Here is a 22184-nt window from a genome sequence, read left to right on the forward strand (position 1 = left end):
AAATGTACCAGGTGGAGACAGGAGGTCCTGGGTTCAGATCCGACCTCAGACACTTCCCGGCTGTGTGACCCTGGCCAAGTCACATTACCCTAAATACCATTACCTGTCTTCTGCCTTGGAATCAATGGTGATTCCAAGGCAGAAGGTAAGTGTTTTAAAGGAAAAAAATGAATAATCAGTCTATGTTGACTACATACTATGTAGAAATGACTACATCGGGAGGTATGACATACCAGAGAAAAGGAACCTAACCCTGTCACATATAATAATAATAAATATAATAATAGTAATTATTATAATAAAGTAGAACAATAATGTTTGGTATAAGAAATATAATAGTAAATATAATATTTATGATAACAATATAATGTTTATGATGATAATGAAATAGAATAAATGTTTAATAATAAATAAAATATTTATGATATAAAATATGTTAATAATAAACAATACTATAATATACATATATTTGTTATATAACTATAATACTGTTTATTATATAATAAATATATTTAGAAATATATTTATAATACATTTCTTATACAATAAGTATATTTATAATAAATATGATTTGTGATAATATAATGAAATAGAATAAATGTTTATAATAGAATATGTTTATGAAAATATAATGAAACAAATATGTGATAATATTCATTGTTATATAATGAAATATAAATATACTGTTTATTATAATATAAATAAAATTATAAATCTAATAATAATAAAAACCACATTAGTCAGTGAGTCCTTAAGCTTTATTAAACAAAAGGCTATTTCCATAGAAACAAATTAAATTCTAATTTAAAGCAGTAAAATCAAAATAACATGCAATTTCCTGCCTTTCAAAGTTCTTTACAAAATGCCATCTGTATGAAACAAGATGAATTAAATGAATGAATTCCCTCAGGCACGCTGGACCCAGAGGCCAGTATAGACACAGCCTTAGCTTCTGAAACCCACAAAGGTCTCCCCCCAAAATCCAGGCAATCCCATGAAATATGAAAATAATTTAAACTCTCCCCTATACACGCACCCATTCTCACTCATGAAACACCAGCAAACCAAAGGCTTATCAGAACTTAATTTCTGTGACCTTTTTACCATTTTCCCTTAAATTTAACTTGAATTTGGTTTGAGTGTCTCTTTAAAGCAGAATTATCTCAAAAGATCCGATAGTCTCATTTTTAGCCGAATGCCTTCGTCAAACAAATGATCGTTTTGGAGATTATAACGGAAACGGTTTCAAATCAAATGAGATGATCTAGGTACCGTGCTTGGTATCCCTTAAAGTGTGCCAGCATTATTATTATTCATCACTATTTCAGAGCCGCGAGCAGCAGACTTTTGAATTTTTCCATATCCAACTCTTTTGCGATTGAAACTTTGTTTTCTTTCTTCAGCGCATCGTCCATGTCCAAAACCAGCATGCCCCGCGTGTGGGAGCCAGTCAGCTCCACCGACACAGGGCAGAAGATGGATTCCGTGACCACGTTCGGATCCACCGCGATCGCCATGGCAACGGAATCACAGGACACAAATCCTGGTTTCCGGTAGAGAGCTCTTAACTTGGGAATGGGGCGCTTTTGAATTTCTGTGGTGACCGCATAGATTTCTTTCAAAAATCTGGCTTTTTCACTGTCCTGGGAAGTACACTTCTCATAAAACTCCTATAGATAAAGAAAAATATTCTTTAGTACGTTGGTTCTTCATTCCCCTCCCCCCCTCCCATCTACCTTGATAAAGGGGCGCCTCTTCAGTTGTTCAAATCTGGCTTCCGATGCTTCCTAGCTGCGTGGAAGTCACTTCACCCTGTTTGATTCAGTTTCTTCATTTGTAAAATGAGCTGGAGAGGAAAATGGCCAACCCGTTCAGTATTTTTGCCAAGAAAACCTCAAATGGGGTCAGATACGACTGAAAAAAAAAATGGCTCAATGTGCAGAGAAGGCGAGACCTGCGTTAAGGAGTTTCTAATCCCCCTCCCCCCCTCCAATTTCTAGCCCAGGTCCGGTCCCTCTCCCTGCTTCATGTATTTTAACTGATGTAATAACGTCAAAGCAGCAAATTAAGGCAACGGTGTCCATGGAGTTCTACCTAAAGTCAAAGTCTTCAGGCGCTCCGGGGTCAATGGCGTCTCCAGGGTGGTAGGGTTGCCATGATCAAAGGCTCCTGTCTCAAAGAGGCTAATACATTTTTGTCGTTGGGACCTTTTGTCACATCTAACTCTTCAGGACCCTGTTTGGGATTTTCTTGGCAAAAGGTACTGCAGTGGTTTGTCATTTCCTTCTCCGACCCATTTATAAATGGGGAAACCGAGGCAAACAGAGTGAAATGATTTGCCAAGGGTCACACAAATATAAAGTATCTGAGGCCAGATTTGAACCCTGGTCTTCCTGTCTCTGAGCCTGGCTCTCCATCCACTGGGCTAGTCAGCTGCCTATTGGTTTATTTTTTTTTAACTGTATTTTATTGTATTATAAGGGGTGCCGAATATGAATAGTTCAGAAAAACATGAGGAAACATGAACTAGAAAACTAGAAAAGAGAACATAGAGAGCAACATCCTTGACATAAAGTCAATATGAAAATACTATAAAATTTTAGTTAAAATACCATAAAATTTGAAGTGTATATATATATATGAATTAATATCTCCATTTCAATTTTAAAATTTATTTAAGATTTTTTTACTTTTTAATATTTGTGCATTTTTATTTTCATTAACTTCATTTTTATTATTTTATTTAATCCATTTCATATTATTAATTTTATTATATTATTATATAAAATATATTTGTTGTAATATATTTATTATTAGTTATAAATATAATCATCTCATTCTATATGTATTATATAAATGTAATTATAATATACAATATACTATATTTGTTATAGAAAATATAATATATGATCATATGTAACAATTATATATAGAATCATATCTATAAATATATGTTTATTATATGTAAATACAATGATATTATGTTTATTATTATACATGAATATAATATTATTGTACATTTTACTAAACCATTATCTTCTCTATTAGAATACATTGTAAAGATTAAAATTAATATTCAATAACTAAATATATTTTATAAAGTTTTAATTAATTAATTAACTACAGCAAAAGAACTGCCTGAATTCAGCCTGGTCACAGGTCAAAAAGAGCATGGGAGGAACATACATCCACTTAAATACCAATAACGTGATCTCAACAATGTGGAGACACAGGAGAGATTATAAGAAATTTTGGGAAGTACTAAGGACTTCTGGGGAATGAAGTCAAAGGTTCAAAATCTCCATTTATACAACATCCTATATATTGGTTCTAAGGTAGAAGAGAAGTAAGGGCATAATGGGGGATAAATGACTTCCAGGGTGAAATGTCTGAGGGCAAATTTGAACCTAAGACCTCCTTCTCTAACCACTGAGCCACCTAGCCGCCCCGCTTTTCAGTTTTTAAAGAAACTATGTTTAATACTACTCCAGAGAAGCCTTTCCCATGAGTATGTGCCTATCTGAAGACATGGCAATAACTGGAGATGGCTTTTAAAAAATCAAATCCAGGAATATTCATTAGCCCAGTAGCCATGAGGGATAATGTCTGATTAAGTGTTTAACAACCTACTCAAGGAGCAAAGATATACAGCAAGACACATTTTTATGTTTAACCCGCATTATTAAATTTTCTCAACCCTAAATTTTGGACAATCAACAGAGCAATACTGAAAGTTCTGATTTGTAGTATTTGAGGCTTCGGAATGCCACTGGGTAGTAAATGCAAGGCTGCCTTCTTTCTTCTACCATGACAGGGATGTCATTACTTACTTCAGAAATGGAAGGGGACAATGCGTATCTAACAACTTAAAGATGTCTTACCCAAGGCACAGCGTGCAAACATGCAAATTCCCAGGTTGTAATAAAAGTCGGACAAGTATATTCATTTAAGACGATGTAAGCTGCCTCTGGGTCTGCTGCGAAATTGAATTCTGCACAGATATCAATGTTTCCTCTTGCTAATGAAATACACAGACAAAAATAAAATCATTTATTGGATCTTATATCTTTTCCGTGTCCAATTAATAAATAAAATAATAACAGAAATAAACTCTAGAAAGTTCAGGAATAAGTTGGCTCCTTAGGACTCAATTATTTTCCTGTAGAAACAATGGGGTCTCAGAACAGCCTCTGAAACCTACTTAACCCATCATATCCTTATAATGTATCAAGTCACATGGCTAATTTTGGGAATTTGTTTTGCATGATTATATATATTTATAACTGGCTTTGTTTTTCTTTTTTTTTTCTCAATGCAGAAGAGAAGGGAAGGGGAAATGGGGAGTATGGGGAACTTAATATAAAATAAAATTGAATCCAAAAATGAAATAAGAGTCATAGTAGTATATAATAGCTCTCATTTATGAAAGCATTTTGGTTGGAAAAGGAAATCAGAACTCTGGTTTCAGACTGCCTTTGGAGGTTATCTCCACTCCAAAATCACCTCCCTGGTTCCTTAATTTTGGCAGAATGAAAAGGGACCTCCCCCTCCCCTCTCCCCACTGAACAATGGAAAGTCACTAGTGGGGTGTCTAGGGTCTGGGAACAGCAGGCGGGGGGGGGGGGGGGGCTCCAGGGGCCTGAAGTCGAGGAAGGACTAGCCATTAGATTAGAGGGCTATGACGTTTTTGCCTCTTTTGTTCCCACAAGTTGCTTTATGGTCATTCTTAATAGTAAAATCTTAATTGAAAATCATATTCATAACACAATACATAGCAGTAAATGACTACAGTAATCTAGTATTGATAAATGCAGAGATCCAAGCTTTGGGGACCAGAACTCCTATTTTACAAAACTGGAGAGCAGCTTGGCAGAAGCTAGCTAGAGATCCACATCTTATACAGTATACTAAATTAAGGGCAAAATGGACTCGTGATTTAGACATAAAAGGTGATATCCTAAGCAAATCAGAGAAGAATGGCATCGTTCACCTGTTAGATCTTCGGATATGGAAGAATTTATGGCCAAAAAAGATAGAAGGCATTAATGCCTATATACACATATAAAATAATTTTGATGACATTAAATTAAAAAGGTTTTACACAAACAAAACTAATGCAGCCAAGATTAAAAGGAAAGCAAAAAGTTGAGGGAAATTTTTATAGAAAGTTTTTCTGATTAAGGCCTCAAATATAGAAAGAACTGAGTCAAATTTACAAGAACATGCGTCATTCCTCCATCAATGAATGGCCAAAGGACATGAATAGGCAGTTTTCAGATGAAATAACCAAAGCTATCTAAAGTCATAGGAAAAAATGCTCTAAAGCACTATTAATGAGAGAAATGAAAGTGAAAACAACTCTGAGATCCTACCTCACACCTATCAGATTAGCTAATATATATAAAGAAAAATGGTGGAGGGGATGTGGGAAAATAGGAACACTAATACACTCATGATGGAACTGATCCAACCATTCTGAAGAGCAATTTGGATAATGGTGTCCAAAGGATACTCTTTGATGCAGACATACCATGGCTAGGTGTGTACCCAGCACAGATGAAAAATCCAGGACCTATATGTAGAGAAACATAGCAGCTCCTTTTTTTTTTCCCATAAATCAGGAAAGGCTGAACAAGCTGCGGTATAGGATTGTGGTGGAATACTCTAGTGCTATAAGAAATGAGCAGGGTGATTTCTGAAAAACCTGGAAAAGACTTAGATGTCCTGATGCAAAGTGAAGTGAGCAGAACCAGGAGAACATTGTACACAGCAACAGCAATATTGTGTGATGATCAACTATGAATAATTTAGCTATTCTTAGCAACATAATGATCTAAGACAATTCCAAAGTATAACTTCAGAAAAAGAGCTGTTGGGAGTCTGAACGCAGCTCAAAGCATTTTTTAAAAAAAAATGTTTTTCTTTTTCTTTTTTGTATTTTCTTTCAAAACAGAGCTATTATGGAAATATGATTTGCATGACTACACACATATAATTTATATCAAAGTGCTGGCCTTTTCAAGGAGGGAGGAGGGAAGAGATGAGAGAATTTGGAACTCAAGATGAAAAAAATGTTAAAAAATAGATTTTACATGTAATTGGAAAAAAATATTGAAAAAGAAAGAAAAAGGAAAGGAAATAAAGGGATACCCATTTAAAATCATTTGGTAAATGCTTATACTTAAATAAATTAACTTCCCTCTAAAAGTCAAGAAAGCCAAACAAATTTCTGAAATTGGAATTGAAATATGATTTTTCTTGAGTGCAGGTGATTTTACCTTTCTTTATATACCCAGCTTAGCATTATGCCTGACACTCAGTAAACGCTTAAATGTTTGATGGTGAATGGTGATGATGATGATGGAGGAAATATATTATCTGTCCAAAAGATAGTAAACTGTATATTCCTTTTATTGTCATTAATTCTTGTCAATGGGTATATACATAAACTTTTAAAACTACTTACAGTAATATTTCTAGATATAATAATTATGTATTATATATAACAATAAAATAGTTATATTTCTGGGTATAATATAGTTATATAACTACTTACAGTACATATTGCCTCCCATTATAGACATATTTTTAATTTTCTTAGGAAACTTGGGGTCCATTTTCACTGCCAGAGCTAGATTAGTCAAAGGCCCAGTGGCGACCAGAGTTACCTGCAAAATACAAAGTCACACTTCTCTATATTTTATTAAAATTAGTCAGAGAATTATAAAATCTTTGAGTAAGCAGGGACCAAAGGATTTATTTATGTACTACAACCCCTTACCCAAATTACCAATCCCATCTATATTATTACTTTTTTTTTTTTAAACCCTTACCTTCCATTCAAGGCAGAAGATAAGCAGTAAGGGCTAGGCAATGGGGGTTAAATTAAGGGTCACACAGCTAGGAAATGTCTGAGGGCATGTTTGAACCCAGGACCTTCCATCTCTAAGCCTGGCTCTCAATCCACTAAGCCACATAGTTGCTCCCTACATTACTACTTTCAAGTTGGACATCTAGGCTCTGCTGGAAGACTTCCAGTAAAGAGGAATTCCCTAACCCTTTTTTAAAAAATTGTTTCAACACTGAACTTTATAGCTGACTTTAGTTAACTATATTAATATAGAAGACCTTGAAAGCAAAGCTAATTTCAATAAGAAAAAAAAGCAATCAGACGTTAATTCTGATCGTTGTGAAATTTTTCTTACGATAAAGCAAAAATATTCCAATTAAATTTCATCCATTTACTGTAGTTTTATCCTCTTTAAAATTTTCTAGAAAGCTATCTTGCCCCCCTTTCTCCTTTTCTGCAAATTAAATGTCCCCAGGTCATTCAATTGTGTCTTAAGGTGTCTCCCTCCTTCAGACCTCTCTAGTCAGGCTCCACTTTGCAAGTGCCCCTTCAGAACTGGGCTGCAAAATCGGGGCAGAGTCCCATTAGTCTTGGACCTCTAGATATCTCTTCTTATTGACTTATCCATTTGCTAATGGGCTGTGGTGCCCGATGCCTGTGACAACCTCACCTGGTTAGGCCTCTCACTGATGATCCTGATCATGGCAGCCACAGCATGTTCATGCTGTACTCGGTCCAGTCCTGGAGCCTCAGCATCGGGTACATCCCCTAAGCCATCTGTTCCATAGAAATAATCATTTTTCATTGTATTAAGCAGAGGGGATGAAGCACCCTGGTAAACTGGAATCTGAAAGGAAATGTTTTTAATAAGGAAAAAGAGTCAGACTGACCAAATTATGATGATTTTTAGAAATTTCACCTATGAAATCATGCTTTCATGAAGCCCATGAAGAGTTGGAGAGGACTAAAAAGACCAAACAACAAAATAAGAGTTTAAAGGGAATATAAAATAAGACTGAATTAAGGCTACACCATTGAATTCCAGAATGATTTGAAAATTTTTTTACAATTACATTTGAAAGACCAACAAATTATTACACCTAATGATATGGATATTTTAAATGAAGTTCTCTTGTGATTTCCTCATGTGGAAACACCTTCCACTGAGAAGGAATGGTCACAGAGAGTTGCCTGAGCTCCGGTAGTGACTTGTCCACAGTCACACAGCTGGGTCAGAGGTGGGATTGCAGCCCAGTTTTTCCTCCTTCCAAATCTATCCTTCTGCACTATATGCTGCTGTCTCTCATCCAAGAATCACCAATAAACAAAAGAAGACATTCAGAGACAGTTTTTATATTCTATACCATTAAGGATCATCAAAAAACTAAAATGTATGAAGTTATATATATATTTACTCTTCCAATTACATTAGTGACATCATTTGTCTACAGCATGCATGAAAATTATTTCAATCCAAAATTCTGACTTGCAAAAACAAACTAGTGACGCTGGTAATTCAATTATTCTACATACAATTACCTAAGGCACACTAGCACTTACCAGTGTCTTCAGGTTTGTTCAGCTTAGCAAAGATGAAGTTTTATCAAAGATGGTCCAAGTTGCAGTTTGTGTTAGTTGCACAAGCAAATAAATTTGGGGCTGCCTTGGGGGGGGGGGGTAGGCTTTCAAAGAAGCTGAATGACTACTTGTTAAATTGCTCTAATTCTTTCACATTTGGGAAGGACTAAATGTCCACCAGGGTCCATTCCAAATCTCATATTCAGTAATTCTGGGATTCAAAGCAGGAGAAAGTGTCCAAAACGCATGCAAATGCCAAAACACATGCAAATGAGTCTCACCTATCACTGTCAAGCCAGAGTTCGTGGATATTTCTATGTTCCCTATTACCGCTGATGGAAAATGAACAAAGAACCACTAGTTTCCGTCCCTCTCCCAACAAAAGTCAAGGCAGAATCTTCTGATTGACAAGTTCCACGCGAAACAAAATCTATACAATAACTAGAGCCCTGAACTTGACATTAGGAAGACCTGGGTTCAAATTTCCCCTCATTTCAAATGCTTTCTAGCTGTGTGACTGAGCAGATTCACTTAACCTGGTTTCCTCATTGGCAAAGCTAAGGGGCTGTATTATTATATTCTCTAATTCTACTCCAATTTTCATTTAACATGTGGGGAATGTTTAACGCGTAGTAAATGATCCCATACAAATACAACAAGAAATAATGGGCGTGCCTCATGCAAGAACCAAGACTTCCCTCTGCTCTACAACTTCAATCTTATCCGACTAGAACCAAAAACAGATCCAATAAAGAATCAGCCCTTTAGAAGTATTCTCACAGAATAAAGGGGCCCTCAATGGGAAACCCGGTGACTTTTAAAGTATCCCTCAGTAATTATCTGAAGCAGGTCTAAATCACTTGAAGTGTGAAACTACGCCAGAGGGCAGATGAGTGTTTGCTGATTGAAAAAAAATGTAAAAAAAAAACTTAAAAAAAGAAAGTAAACCCCATCATAAATCCTGGCCTCTCGGAATCCCTATTTAAGAGGGGCGGCCGGGCCAGCCGCCTTGTCATTTCCCATTGGGTTTGACATAGCCCACACTCGGTCCCTTCTCTGGACCCCTCCCCCACCTTCCTTTCCCGTATTGTCCCTCGTAAGCTCCTCGAGGGCAAAGACCACGCTCCGCTTGGGTCCGGGGCTCCTGGTGATCAGTACAGTTTGACTGGCTCCCGGCGAGTCCGTAAGGATTCAGGGCAAGAGGGCTGTTTCTGCCGAGTCTCCTCATCCCTACTTGAACCCGGCCGGCAATGGACAGCCGGCTATTCGCGGACTGCTTAACGGGCGGCACGAAGACTCACAAGACAGAAAAACATTACCTGCAAATGGTGGCACTTTTTTAACACCCGAAGGACATTTTTACACACATTTTCCACTTCAGTATTCCCGAAACAGCACGTGATCCCCAGGATCTCAACATTCGGGGCCGCCAGGGCTATCATTAAGGCAGCAGCATCGTCCACGCCAGCATCCACATCAACCAACAGTAATTTCTTTTCCATTGCTGGTACTGCCGTCAAAGATAAGAACCGGAGGGCGGAGCCTTTACGGCGACAGACAGACACGCAGACAGACAGACACACCCCCCAACAACAAAACGCATTCACTGGTGTACAGGAGACTTTCATCAAGTGTGAGGAAAAGTGTTCTTTGCAGTGATGTCCTAGATCTCGCTGGAAGATTTTTTTTCGGAAAACCCACCCCCAACCTTCCGTCTTACAATCCAGGCTGTGCATTAGTTTGAAGGCGGAAGCGGGGAAGGGCTAGGCCACGGGGGTTAGGGGTCATGCGGGGCCACATAGCCGGGACGCTTCGCAACTTTGGCATCTAAGGCCGGAATTCTATCTCCAGGTCTGGTTCGCTCTCCACAGAGCCAACTAGCCACCCCCATCCTGAGTCCCCTCTAGAGAAAGAGGAGAATGAAGAGAGGATGCCAGGGTGTGTTGGGGGGGAGGGGGCGACCGTGCCGCATGCGTGCTTGGGGAAGGAGACCAGGATGCCTGTGGGGGTGTGTTCCCGTTCCGAGGATGGGATAAGGAGCGGATGACCGTTTGGAAAGGGAGAGGCGCGTGTGTGGTGCGAGGAAGAGAGGCTGCAGCTATGTACGTGGGGATGTGTTTAGAGAGGACAGGAGGGGGCTGTGTATGTATTAGGGAGATGGGCGTGCCTCTGTGGCTGTGTTCGGCAAGGTACGTTTGGAGAAGGAGCCTGGGCGAGAAGAGGACGTGCCCGAGTGTTAGGTCGGGGAAGGAGAGGAAGAGAGGCTATCACTGTGTGTACGGGGCGGTGCCCCAGTACAAATAAGCCTCCCTCCTGCTCTGCACCCCCCCAGACCCTCTCCTAGAGTCCTCTCCACAGCCGTGGGGCACTGCCCCTCCACACACCCCTGGAGCGGATTCCTCCGCGCCCGCCCCCACCCTCGCGAAGTCCGCTCCCGAACCTGTCTTCGAGCCACGCAGGCAAGCCAGCCGCCACCGGGACCCCCCAGCTTTCCAGGAGCAGAGCACCGGCCGCATAAGGCGGAGGAACATGGTCTCCTCCCCGCGGGGCAACTTACTCACGTGGCTAGTCCCTAAACAGACGCCTTCCTAGTCCCAACGCTCAAAATGGAGACCTGGAGCGCCCGGGTGGGGAGGGGTAGGAATCTAAAAGCTGAGAACGCAAATCCCCCGAGGGATCGATTTACCCACCTGCAGAGTTGCTGCAGATCTGGTGCTCAGCAAGAGGCCGGCCGTAACCAGGCTAATGTTATTATTAATCAATAATTAACTCGTTACTAGGACCCAGCGATTCAGGAATTCTTGCATCCCATATTGCAAGCCTGATGGCTGGCAGCCTCTTGATTAGACAAGCGAGGATTCAAGATTTTTCCAATTCTTCCTCAAATCATCTTTTCTGGGGGTGGGGGAAGCTTTTTTTTGTCTTCAAAAGGAAGATTTATTGTTTGTTTTTAATGGAAATCAACCTAGATTAGACATGCATTTACCGGCAAATCTCAGCAGCCTAAAATCACGCCAGGGAACAAGAAGGAGCCCGTTCTGGATTGGGGATTCTTAATCCGGGCTCTGTGAATTTAATTCTTTTTTACCAACTGCATTAAATAGAATTGGTTTCGCCGTGTGGCTCTAGGCGAGCCATTTAACGCCCATTGCCTAGCCCTTACAGCTATTCTGACTTGGAACCAATACACAATGTGAATTCTAAGACAAAACCAAACATTTTTAAAACATCTAATATCACTGGTTTCCGACTTTATTTCATGTATTTAAAGACATTCTTCAGAGAAAGGGTCCATAGGCTTCACCGGATCGCCAAAGGGGTCCATTGGCCAAAGAAGTTTTGGTGAAGGATTTCTTCACGGTAGGGTTGCTGCCCTTTCCCTCGAGGCCAGAGGTCTACGAGTTGCCTTAAAAACCAATAAAAGGAGAAAGAAAAGAAATGCGGGGTGGGGGCGGGGACCTCCCGGGAGGCGCTGAGAGGAAGGGGAAGGCTACTCCCCTAGGGCTGAGGCTCGGCGTCCCACGTGTAAGACTACAGGGGACCAATTCCTCCCGGGGCAAGCCCTAAAGCTAGAACATCGTCCACAGTGGATTCCGTGAAAGCTCTCCACGGATGAGCCAGTTCCTGGGGAGAAGGGCGCTAGACGAGTCTTCTGCAGGCATCGGGGACTCACATCTGAGCCAAGGCGGTCCGCTGCTGACCTCCAGTGGGTGTGGGGTGGGCTTAAGTGGGGGAAAGATGGGAGAAGCAGCCCTGCAGCAGATAAAGCATTCCTAGACATCTTCCTTCTTCAGCCAGCATCTCCGATATTCCTTACGTGCTTCCTTTGCATACAGTCGGTTCAACATTTAAAGATCTTCAGGCACCGGAAAAACCAAGAATAATAATAAAAAAAAAAAGCAGTTTTTGATCGCGAGGAACTTACGTTCTCTCGGGGGGGGGGGGCGGCAACACATAAATGTGGACAAAATATGGACAGGATCAATATGAGGGGAATTTGTTGGAGCTGGGAGGGTAGAAAGTCGTACTTGAGCAGAGTTTTTAAAGGGAAATAAGGATTTCCAAGAGGCAAAGGTCAGGAAGAACTGCATTCCAGCCTCAGAGGAGTCCAAAGGTGAAGAGATGAAAGGTCGAGATGCAGCCTCCTTTTCTGCCTTATTGCCTATTAATCCTCTTCACACAGTCTCTATTCCAGCCAAATTGGCTTGCCTGCTGCTCCCCACCTTTGTAACAACCCTTTTTACTTTGTTGTTGCCTTTATTTGGTTATGCGCTGGTGCTTTGTTTGCGGTATGGTTAATCTGTAAGCAATGAACTTTCACCTTATTGCACAAACACTAATGCTTTATGCAGTTTTGCTTTTTTTTTTTAATGAGCATTTTAATATTTCTAATTTTGTTTTGTTTTGCTTCATTTGTATTAGGGATGTGCCTGAATTATCTGGACATTCACACCATATTCAGAGAGAACCCAGTATTGGAAACAGCTTACCTTGTTATATTTTGTATGGCTCCCCAAATCTCTTCTACCTGCTGTTGGTGTATATTTGCTGGGAATGCCCTAGGAGAAGCTTACCAGGAAGTGTGGGGCTGGGGAAAACTGAGCAGGGGACCTGTTTTCAGGTCCCGCCATTCCTGGTCCTCTAATTGTGTTTATGATGTGGCTTTTTCCAAGTCCTGTTCCTTTGGAGCTAATTGGGGCATATTGTGTGAAAGGTTAGTCAAAGTCTATTTCTCCCACACTGCTTTGGAAGTTCCCCAGCAGGTTTGGGTTTTCATTTTTTTGGGACTCATTAATTCTTACCCCCAGCAATTGTCCTGAGGTTTATCTACATTTCGCTCAATTGCTTTTGGATCTTATGTATCTAGTACAAAATCAACGTTTCTGGTTTTTCATCAGTTTCAAACTGTTTTGAAGATTATTGCTTTGTAGTATAGTTTGAATTTGAATACTTTTAGAGCCCATTACTTTAGATTTCTTTTCATTTTTTTCTGTAAGATTCTTGATCTTTTATTCTTCCAGATGGAGTTGGTTGTTATTTTGTTTAGTTCTAACAAGAAATTCTTCTTTTTTAAATCTTACTTTGTCTTAGCAACAACTCTAATACCAAAAATAAGGGTCAGGTGAACAGGGTTAAGGTTGACTTGCCTTGGGTCACACAGCTGAGAAGTCTCTGAGATCACATTTGAACCCAGGTCCTCCCAATTCCAAGCCTGGCGCTCTATACATTGTGCCACTTAGCAGCCCCTACTAATGGGTAATTTTTTGGTAGTCTGATTAGTATGGTACCAATTCTGTAAATTAATAAGTAGTTTAAATAGTAATTTAAATAGAATATTTATTAATTTAAATAGTAAATAGTAAGTAAGCTAGACTTAAAGTTAGGTAGACCTGATCTCAGATCCTCCCTAAGATACGTCTTAGCTGTAGGGCCATGGACTAATCACTTAACTTCTTCAAGTTTCAGTTTCCTTCTCTGTAAAATGGAGATAATAGCAACTCTTTTCCACAGTTGTTGCAAAGATTAAATACAATAACATATGTAAAGTATTTTGCAAATCTTAAAACATTGTATAAATATGCTAGCTACTATTGTTAGCATGGCCCAACCATGAACAATTAATCTCTATTTAAATCTTTTATTTCTTTAAAAAATTTTCATTTATTTTATTCCATTGACAAGTTTACACACAAGTTTCCCAAGATTACTTTTATTACTGTGGAGTGTTTTGTCATTGTAGTCATGTAGTTCCTCAGCATGTCCTATTAGATTGACTTTGTGATATTCTGTAGTTATTTATTTTTCAATTAAAATAGGAGAGTGAGAAATACAGGGCAAGGCCTCAAGTCCATTGACCTGGGACAAATGCCCCACCCAAAGACTTACAGAAAACCCACTTATTTATAGGAAAATCCTGATATAACCAAACCTCCTTGAAGGAATGATAACATTTTTACAAGTATTAAGAGTCAGAGGTTTTCCTTTTGAATGAATGGAGTAAGGTTTACAGAACCTGGGAGGATGAACATTTTAAAGACACATTATTTCTGTAGTTATTTAAAATGGGATCTCTTTTTCTGTTGGATTTTGTGATCTTTGGTGTTTTAAAAATAGCCTGCTACTTTAATGAAGTGACTATTTTAAAAAATTAATTTTTAATTGAACTTCTAGGTTTTCTAAGAGATCATCATACATCTGCAAAAATGAATTTTTCTTCTTTACCTATGCTTATTTTCATAATTTATTTTTCTTATGTAGTTGCTTTGATATTATTATAATTATATCAAATAATAGTGGTGAGAACTATCAGTCAACAAAAATTATTCTGAAACCTAAAAAAAAGTTTTTAGAAAGAATTTTACTGTCAATTTAGGAGAGGAGAGAGCCAGAAAAAAGTGTGGCTCCCTCCTTAATTTCTGTGTGATTTGCATTCTCAAGGGTTCAAACAAGGGCATAAGGACAAGCATCTGAATGGTGTAGTGCCCAGAATTGTAAACAATAAATAATTAAATGAAGCCATTTCCCTGAGCATAACATCATTTATTACTAGGCTCATGTGATCTCTTAATAAAGGATGGATCTTGAGAAGACTCTCCATGGCAGAGATGACAAGCCTATGGCATGGGTACCAAAGATGACATGCAGAGAGTGCTTTCTGTGGACACATAGCTGCCCTCCACCTCCCTCCCCCACCCTCTGTTTATTACTACAAAGGCAGGGACTTGGGTGGAGCTGCTCCCTTCTCCCTCTCTATAGGCCTGAGGACATTTTTTCACATGCCCTGCCTCCCTGCCCAGAAGCCAATGGGAGTGCTTCCTCCCTCCCCTGTGTGGAGTAAAGGGGGAGGGGCAGGGCACTCTGTCTCTAAAAGGTTCACCATCACTGCTCTATGGGGATGGATGCTCTCTTTTATACAAAGGAAGGTATGCCTTCTTTCTGATTGGCCTGACAATACAGCATTTGGACCTCCCCTGCAACTCCCTATTAGTGGATATTTTAAGAGAGAAGGTGACTCAGTGGATAGAGAACCAGACCTGGACGCTGGAGGTCCTGGGTTCAAATATGACCTCAGATACATAGCTCAGTCATTGCTTAGCCCTTGAAGATTAGTTTTTTGTTTTTTCAAGAGGAAGGGGACTTAGAGATCTCACCTCCTCCTTCACAACTTTATCATAGCAGGGAGAGAAGGATTACTCTTTAGGGGAGTGAATCCTACAGCTTCACTAAGCTAGAGAAACAGGGCTCACCAGCTACTAGTATTTTTAAGAAATGGAATGTCATCAAGTTTATGGAACCCAGCTTTCTCTAGCAGTCTTTGGCTAAAAACTACAAGTTGTCTCCATGTTTTCATTAGCTCCTTCCCCAGTCCTAGACCTGGTCACTCAAATCTAGATGATATTTTTAGCAAGGTCAAAGGGCTTTAGGGATGGTGGATTCTTGTTTCCAAATGCCTTAGGAAGGGTGGGTTCTTTTGTATCGATAGTATCCATTCTGCCTTTAGTAAAAGACAAAAAGGCAGCCCAGTTAGATGGCTGGAACTCCACTAGCTTGAGCACTGAACTACCTGACCATCAGAGGTCTGAGCTTTGAGAAAATGAGTGGATTCACATAGAAATATCACTCATAAATAACTCAATTCAGCATGAATTTTCCTTATTGGCCAGCATGTAAAAAAGCTTGCTTCAGCTATATATAAACATTCAGTAAAATTTGGGTGAAGCCAGGAGCTTTTGGGCAGACTGAACCTGAGACCCAAGTGGATCCAAAACAAGCCTTCTAGCTTCCCTTGAGGGCCCCTCTGGTCAGGGTAACCCATGTATTCCACAAGCCTAGATTAAGTAATACTTAACTACATAGAGCTAAGTTCTGACAATACTGATGAATAATAATAAAATATTTTCCACCAGAAAGGACACTCCAGAACTTACAAAAAAAGACTACTAGAATTTCTCTATTAAAGGTGTTAGCTCTTGGTTTTAGAGAGAGAACAGTTGACCATATTAAGGAAAGATTTATTTTTTCTTATTTTGAGTGTTTTTATGTATTTATTTTGAGTGTTTTTAATGTAAGAAGTCTTTTCCAGTATTCATATAGTCTTGTGATTTTATTGGCTTGTTGTTAATATGGTCTATTATGCTTATAGTTTTGCTAAAATGAAAATAACCCTCCGACCCTGGCATAGAGCTAGTCTGGCCAGAGTGTGAAATGTTTTTAACAAGTGGTTTTTGCCTCACTGCTAATATTCTACTTGATATTTTTATATCAACATTCATCAAAACTACTGATCTATAGGGTTTTCCCCCTACTCTTCCTTTTCTCCACTTTGGTTTAGGTATCAGGAACCTTATTTGAGTTTGGTAAGAAGCCATCTTTCCTTATTTTTGTAAACAATTTATATAAAATTAGAATTAATTGTTCTTTAAACATTTGATAGCATTCACTAGTTTTGTGTGTTTTTTTCCTGTTTAGGGTTCACTTATACCATAATTTTTATGACTTATTCAATATATTTTTTTCCTGAAATTGGATTACTTAAATTCCCATTGTTTTATTCATATTTTGTAAATACTAATTTCACGTAATGTATCCGTTTTGTTGGCAGATAATTGGGCAAATAATTTTTATAATTTCCATTATTTCTTCTTCATCTGTTGTGAAATTTCATTTTTAATGTTTTATTCTGACAATCTTCTTTTCTTTAGTTAATGGTTTGTCTATTTTACAATTTTTTTCAAGTCTACTTCCTAAAGTTTATGTGGAAATTTGTTATTACATGTAATTGGCAAAAAAAAATTGGAAAGAGTCCACTTCCCAGTTTTATTTAATAATGTAATATGATTTTTTTGGTTTTACTTTGGCTCATCTTTGATTTTTTGGCGTATGTTTAATTGGGGTTTCTTGATTTGTTGTTTTCAGATTTTTAGTTGTCTACTCAATTAGTAATAATAGTTAATACAAATGATGACCTGCTATTAATTAATATTAATCACCTAATGCCTAAGTTGTTACTGGATTTTTTTTATTAATGAAAAGCTGTAGATACATAAATTTCCCCCTTGTAAATGTTTTGGTTACATACCAAATGTTTTGGCCTATTGTTTCATTGTCATTTCATCTTATGAATTTGCTATTGTTTCTCTTATTTTCTTTTTGAATCACTAGTTCTTTAGGATTTTTCTTCATTTTATCCCTTAATCAATCCATAAAAAAGGATTTGTTAATTAGCTCATCAGTGCGATAGGCACTGGGGATAAAAGTACAAAGAATGAAACAGTCCTTAATAGGAGCCGATTTGTCAATGAGGAAAGAAATATGTACAGCATAAAAGTAAAGTTTGTTAGTGCCAATAGACACGAAGTAGTAGAATTTGAGGTCGTTTGGGAAGGAGGGCACTAACTTTTGGGGAGATCCGGAAAAGCTTCATACAAATGACAGTACTGAAATTTCTTCTTAAGACAGGAGGAAGGACTCCTTAAGGAGAAACTAAGGAAGGAGAGTATTCTGGGCATCAAGGACAGATAGTTCAAAGACACTGCAATAAGAGTTGTGGATGGATACCTGTATGACTAGCAGAGAGGAGCCCAGTTTGGTTGGGTGACAGGTGTGAAGGCTCCTAAGCAGGTGATTGATGAACCTTGGAACCAATACTTAGAATTGATTTTAAGATGGAAGGTGATGGCTTAAAAAATGTTTTTTACTTCACAGATATAGCAAGAGTAAGTAAATATTTATATTTCTCCCCAGTACTCCAGGGTATATACTCCTATATGATTTTGGTGGGGGGGATCAGGGGAGGAGAAAAAGGGGAGAATTTGGGTTTCCATTTTAGCTCAATTTTTCCATAGTATTGTTCTAGCCAAGTTCATATCCTAAGGCAGCATTGCTGCCATCTACTGAGCAGGAATCTCAGCTGTGCACTTGTTGCAGACCCAAACTCTATGATGTTCCAAGATAGAAGAGCAGTAAAGGCTAGGCAATTGGGATTAAATGACTTACCCAAGGTCACACGGCTAGGAAGTGCACGAGGCTAGATCTGAATCCAGGACCTCTATCTCTAGGCTTGACTCTCTATCCTCTGAGCCACCTACCTGCCGTAGAAGTAGATTATTTTTTAAAAATGCTAATTCCTGTGGTCATTAAATGGAAATGGGGTGTTAGTTATTTATCCCATAAATATGGGTGTGGGGGTGTTGGCTGCAGACACATCCCCTGAAAGGATTTTAGTTTATGGCACAGAAAGGAGATACCTCAAACGTTGAGGGCCAATAGAGGGACCTGGCCTTGAGAGAATGGGGTCAGAATCAACTATGTTACATATGTATCTGTAAGTCATCTTCATAGAAATGGGAGCTAATGAGACCACTAAGAGAGAAGATATGGTAGTATCCAACCTCACTAACTAGATGTTGATTTAGAAAACCACAAATTTGCAATATCTGTGTTTTATGATTGGAGAAAGACATGGCCAAACCACTTCAGTATCTTTGCCAAGAAAATCCCAAGTGAGGTCATGAAATGACTAAAAAACACACCAGATGGTATTTTTAGTTTAAATTGTTTTTAAATTTTATTTGTTGTTAGTTATATCAAATCTCCTAGTTGTCTTTCCTCCCCCCCCTCCCTGCCCTAAAGAGGGCATCTGTTTATTTTAAAAATGTACATATAAACTTTTTGTGTTTCTACTTATCACCTTTTTCTCTAGAGATGGACAATCACAGATTATTCTTCAAACATTAATTCTGGAGCTATATATAATGTCCACTTAGTTCTATTCATTTAACTTTTCATAATTTTATGGATGCCTTTCCATGATTTTTTGAAATTAATTTTCTCATAATTTCTTACGGTACAGCCACATTCCATCACAATCATATACCACAACTTGTTTAGCCATTCCCTAAACAATTGGCATCCCCTCAATTTCCAGTTTATTTTTACTTATTTATTAAACATTTCTTTTTGTTAGACATTGTTAAATATTCCAGGAATGCACTTGCTTGTGACCTTGAGTTTAACACATCAGGTATAGAGGAATAGGAGAAGAGGGGATTCAACAGAATATCAAGGAATGCCTCTCCCCCCCCCCCCCCCCCAGTTAGGGGATATGACATGGATGATGAGTCAGCAAGGAGAAGAGAGAAGGAATAAGATAGGAAGGTAAAAACTTAGAGGGGAGGAAGTATGGGGGGGGCAGCAATGTCAAATGCAGAAGACAGATCAAGAAGGATTAGAATTAAGAGGAATCCATTGGGTTCTGGTAATTAAGAGATCATTGGTAACTGGGAGAGAGTTGTTTCAATTGGGTGATGAGGTTGGAAACCAGATTGCAAAGCAGTAAAGAGTGCAAGCAGAGAATGCAGAAAGGGAGTTTTAGAGGAATTTGGTTGAGAATATGAAGAGAGACATAGGACAATAATTTGAGAGAATGGTAGAGCCTTGTTATTGTTGGCCAGTATCTTCACTAAGAAAACCCCGAATGGGGTCACGAAGAATTGGACGTGACTCAAACATTTGAACACAAAGTACACACAAATGTATCTTAGTTCTTCAATAAAATAGTCTAATCTTGTTGCTTTATTAAAGCTAACTAGTAATGGGGACTAGAGGGATGTGAGATGATACCCACCTAGGAACTCCCCAGGGCCAGGTAAGTACAAACCCCTTGGCTTAAGAACAACAAAGTTTATTTTATAAAGGGAATAAGGGAAACTGGTAGGCAAGACCCCAACACTCTTCAAACTAACTCCACCCAACTTCTATGTCTCCTGCTTAAGGAGAGCCTTCTGTTTCTTCTCTGGGCCCTGCTTACAGCTCCCTGCTCTATTCAACACTCCTCACCACCACCACCCCCACACACACTATCTGACTCTTGTAAACCTTAAAATTTCTCAGACTTATGAATGTTAAAAATTTTACTCCACATTGAGGAATCCTCCAATTCCCTACTTGAAATAATTCCCTACCAGATAGTGAGAACTCTACTTGAATGTGAAAACCCCTTGCTATGGGAGTATCCCTACTCCACCTCTACTTAAGACTTCTTTAGGGGAGAAAACTCCTTGCTATGGGAGGACCTCGATTCCACCCATACTTAAGACTGCTTTAGGGCAGAAAACTCCTTGCTAAACAATGAGAGTATTTGAAAACCATACTTATAAAGGAAAGGAGTTCTTTGAACCATGCCTGTTTTTGAAATTGATACAATGGGATGCTAGGTGCCTATAAAGGTGGGGCAACTTGAAAACTACTTAGACCTAAAAGGTAAAAACTTACTCAGAAGTTTTCTCTTAATGAAATTAGTTGACACAGCAGCATTTTTTTCTGACTTACTAAAGAGATTAATCTACTCAGCTGTGAATTCAAAATGGGCTGTCTTTTGGAAAACATCTACAGTGATTGGTAGAAGAACTTAGGGGAGGTGACATAGGAGATTTTGCCCTTAAAAGTAAGAGCTCAGAGAAGAGCTAAGAGTCATTCTGAAACATTCAGATTGAGGAAGGACTGATTCTGAAACATTCAGATTGAGGAAGGACTGATTCTGAAACATTCAGATGGAGGAGAGAGCTGGTGAAAGCAGCTGAGATGATGCTGGCCTGGTGTCACTAGAATCCTTGCTTAGGCAGACCTTGTGGTGAGTGTTAAAAGACTGACTGACTGATCTCTCTCTCTTAAGACTCAGGTCTAGGCCATGTTGGCTTAAGGCCCTTCATACTTATTTCCTTTTTTCTCTCTTTCTCTCTTTTCTTTAATTCCACATTTGTATTAATTAAAATCTCTATAAACCCCAGTTGACTTGGGTATTTGAATAATTGGGAATATTTCCCTGGCGACCACCTTATATTTGATTTAAAAACCAAGACACTGTAGTGAAACATATTTTCTGCGGTCAAATTTACTCACCCTCTCTTATATCTATCACAATTTATATCTTCCACCATTTTAACTCACTACAGTTTATGGGCTTCACTATTTTAAATCTCACACTCTACCCAGATTCATCCACTAGTGATTAACAGAAAGAAAGGGAAAAGCCTGGGTTTGGCTACACTAAATAACCCAAAGTCACAGATGGAAATCTTTGGATAACCTTAGCCCAAGAGGATTTCTGGCAGATGAACCACAGGCAGATGATCTTTAGACTCAGGGAAATTGGTTTCCTCCAAATAAATTCTCTACCAAGAAGTCAAAAATTTCTCCACGAAATTTTGACTGTCTTGGGAAAATCTCTCAGAGCAAAACCTCCTTCCAGTTCAGTGGAAATCCCAGAAAGAAGTAAGTCAGTTATTTTCAGTTCAAACTCCCACAATTTCTTTCTCCTTCCCAGAATCCTCTCCCAAGGCTTGTATCAAAATTCCCTTCTTTTATCTAATCCCTGAAACTAGTCTATCCCTAACTTATATTCCTACAATACTTTAAAAAATCCTCTTAATTTCTGTCCAATAACAACTCTAAAACAGAAGGGCAAGGGTTATATAAATGGAGTCATGTGACTTGCCCAGGATCACACAGCTAGGAAGCACTTGAGATCAGATTTGAATACAACTCATCCTGACTCCAGACCTGGCACTTGATCCACTGTGCCATCTGGCTTCCCCTTTCTATTTCTTTATCCTATCTCCCAAGAAAGGGTACTTCTCTGTTAGGACTAGAAGGAAAGAGAGAGAGAGAGAGAGAGAGAGAGAGAGGAGTCCAGCAGCCTCTGGTGTTCTCAATAAAGTAAGAGGCAATGGTCCATCTGAGAGAGAAGGGATTGGGG

At 38.8% G+C, this 22184-nt stretch overlaps 1 protein-coding gene and 1 long non-coding RNA gene across 6 annotated transcripts in view; one reads left to right on the forward strand and one right to left on the reverse strand.

The window, feature by feature from the left end:
* Positions 1-740: 740 nt before the first annotated feature.
* Positions 741-11202, reverse strand: LOC100013458 (inosine-uridine preferring nucleoside hydrolase-like). 5 transcript variants are annotated; one of them, XM_007501079.2, is made up of 6 exons: positions 11119-11202; positions 9748-9938; positions 7521-7697; positions 6557-6668; positions 3882-4018; positions 741-1670 (listed from the first exon to the last, which is right to left on the reverse strand). In XM_007501079.2, the coding sequence occupies exons 2-6, from the start codon at positions 9928-9930 to the stop codon at positions 1320-1322; spliced, it is 960 nt and encodes a 319-aa protein (XP_007501141.2). In that variant the 5' UTR covers positions 9931-9938; positions 11119-11202; the 3' UTR covers positions 741-1319. The 5 variants fall into 5 exon arrangements, 4 of the variants coding, with proteins under 4 accessions (XP_007501141.2, XP_056664369.1, XP_001367847.4 ...); XM_056808391.1 differs by lacking the exon at positions 11119-11202 and adding an exon at positions 10990-11082; XM_001367810.4 differs by lacking the exon at positions 11119-11202 and adding an exon at positions 10869-10996.
* Positions 11203-12725: 1523 nt separating this feature from the next.
* The window catches only part of LOC103096108 (uncharacterized), a 46412-nt gene continuing 36953 nt past the window's right edge, over positions 12726-22184 (forward strand). Inside the window, exon 1 of the long non-coding RNA XR_471236.3 lies at positions 12726-13142. This is a non-coding gene — a long non-coding RNA (uncharacterized LOC103096108). The remainder of the gene's footprint in view (positions 13143-22184) is intronic.

This window comes from Monodelphis domestica, chromosome 8, assembly GCF_027887165.1.
Source record: "Monodelphis domestica isolate mMonDom1 chromosome 8, mMonDom1.pri, whole genome shotgun sequence".
In the NCBI taxonomy this organism is placed as follows: Eukaryota; Metazoa; Chordata; class Mammalia; order Didelphimorphia; family Didelphidae; genus Monodelphis; species Monodelphis domestica.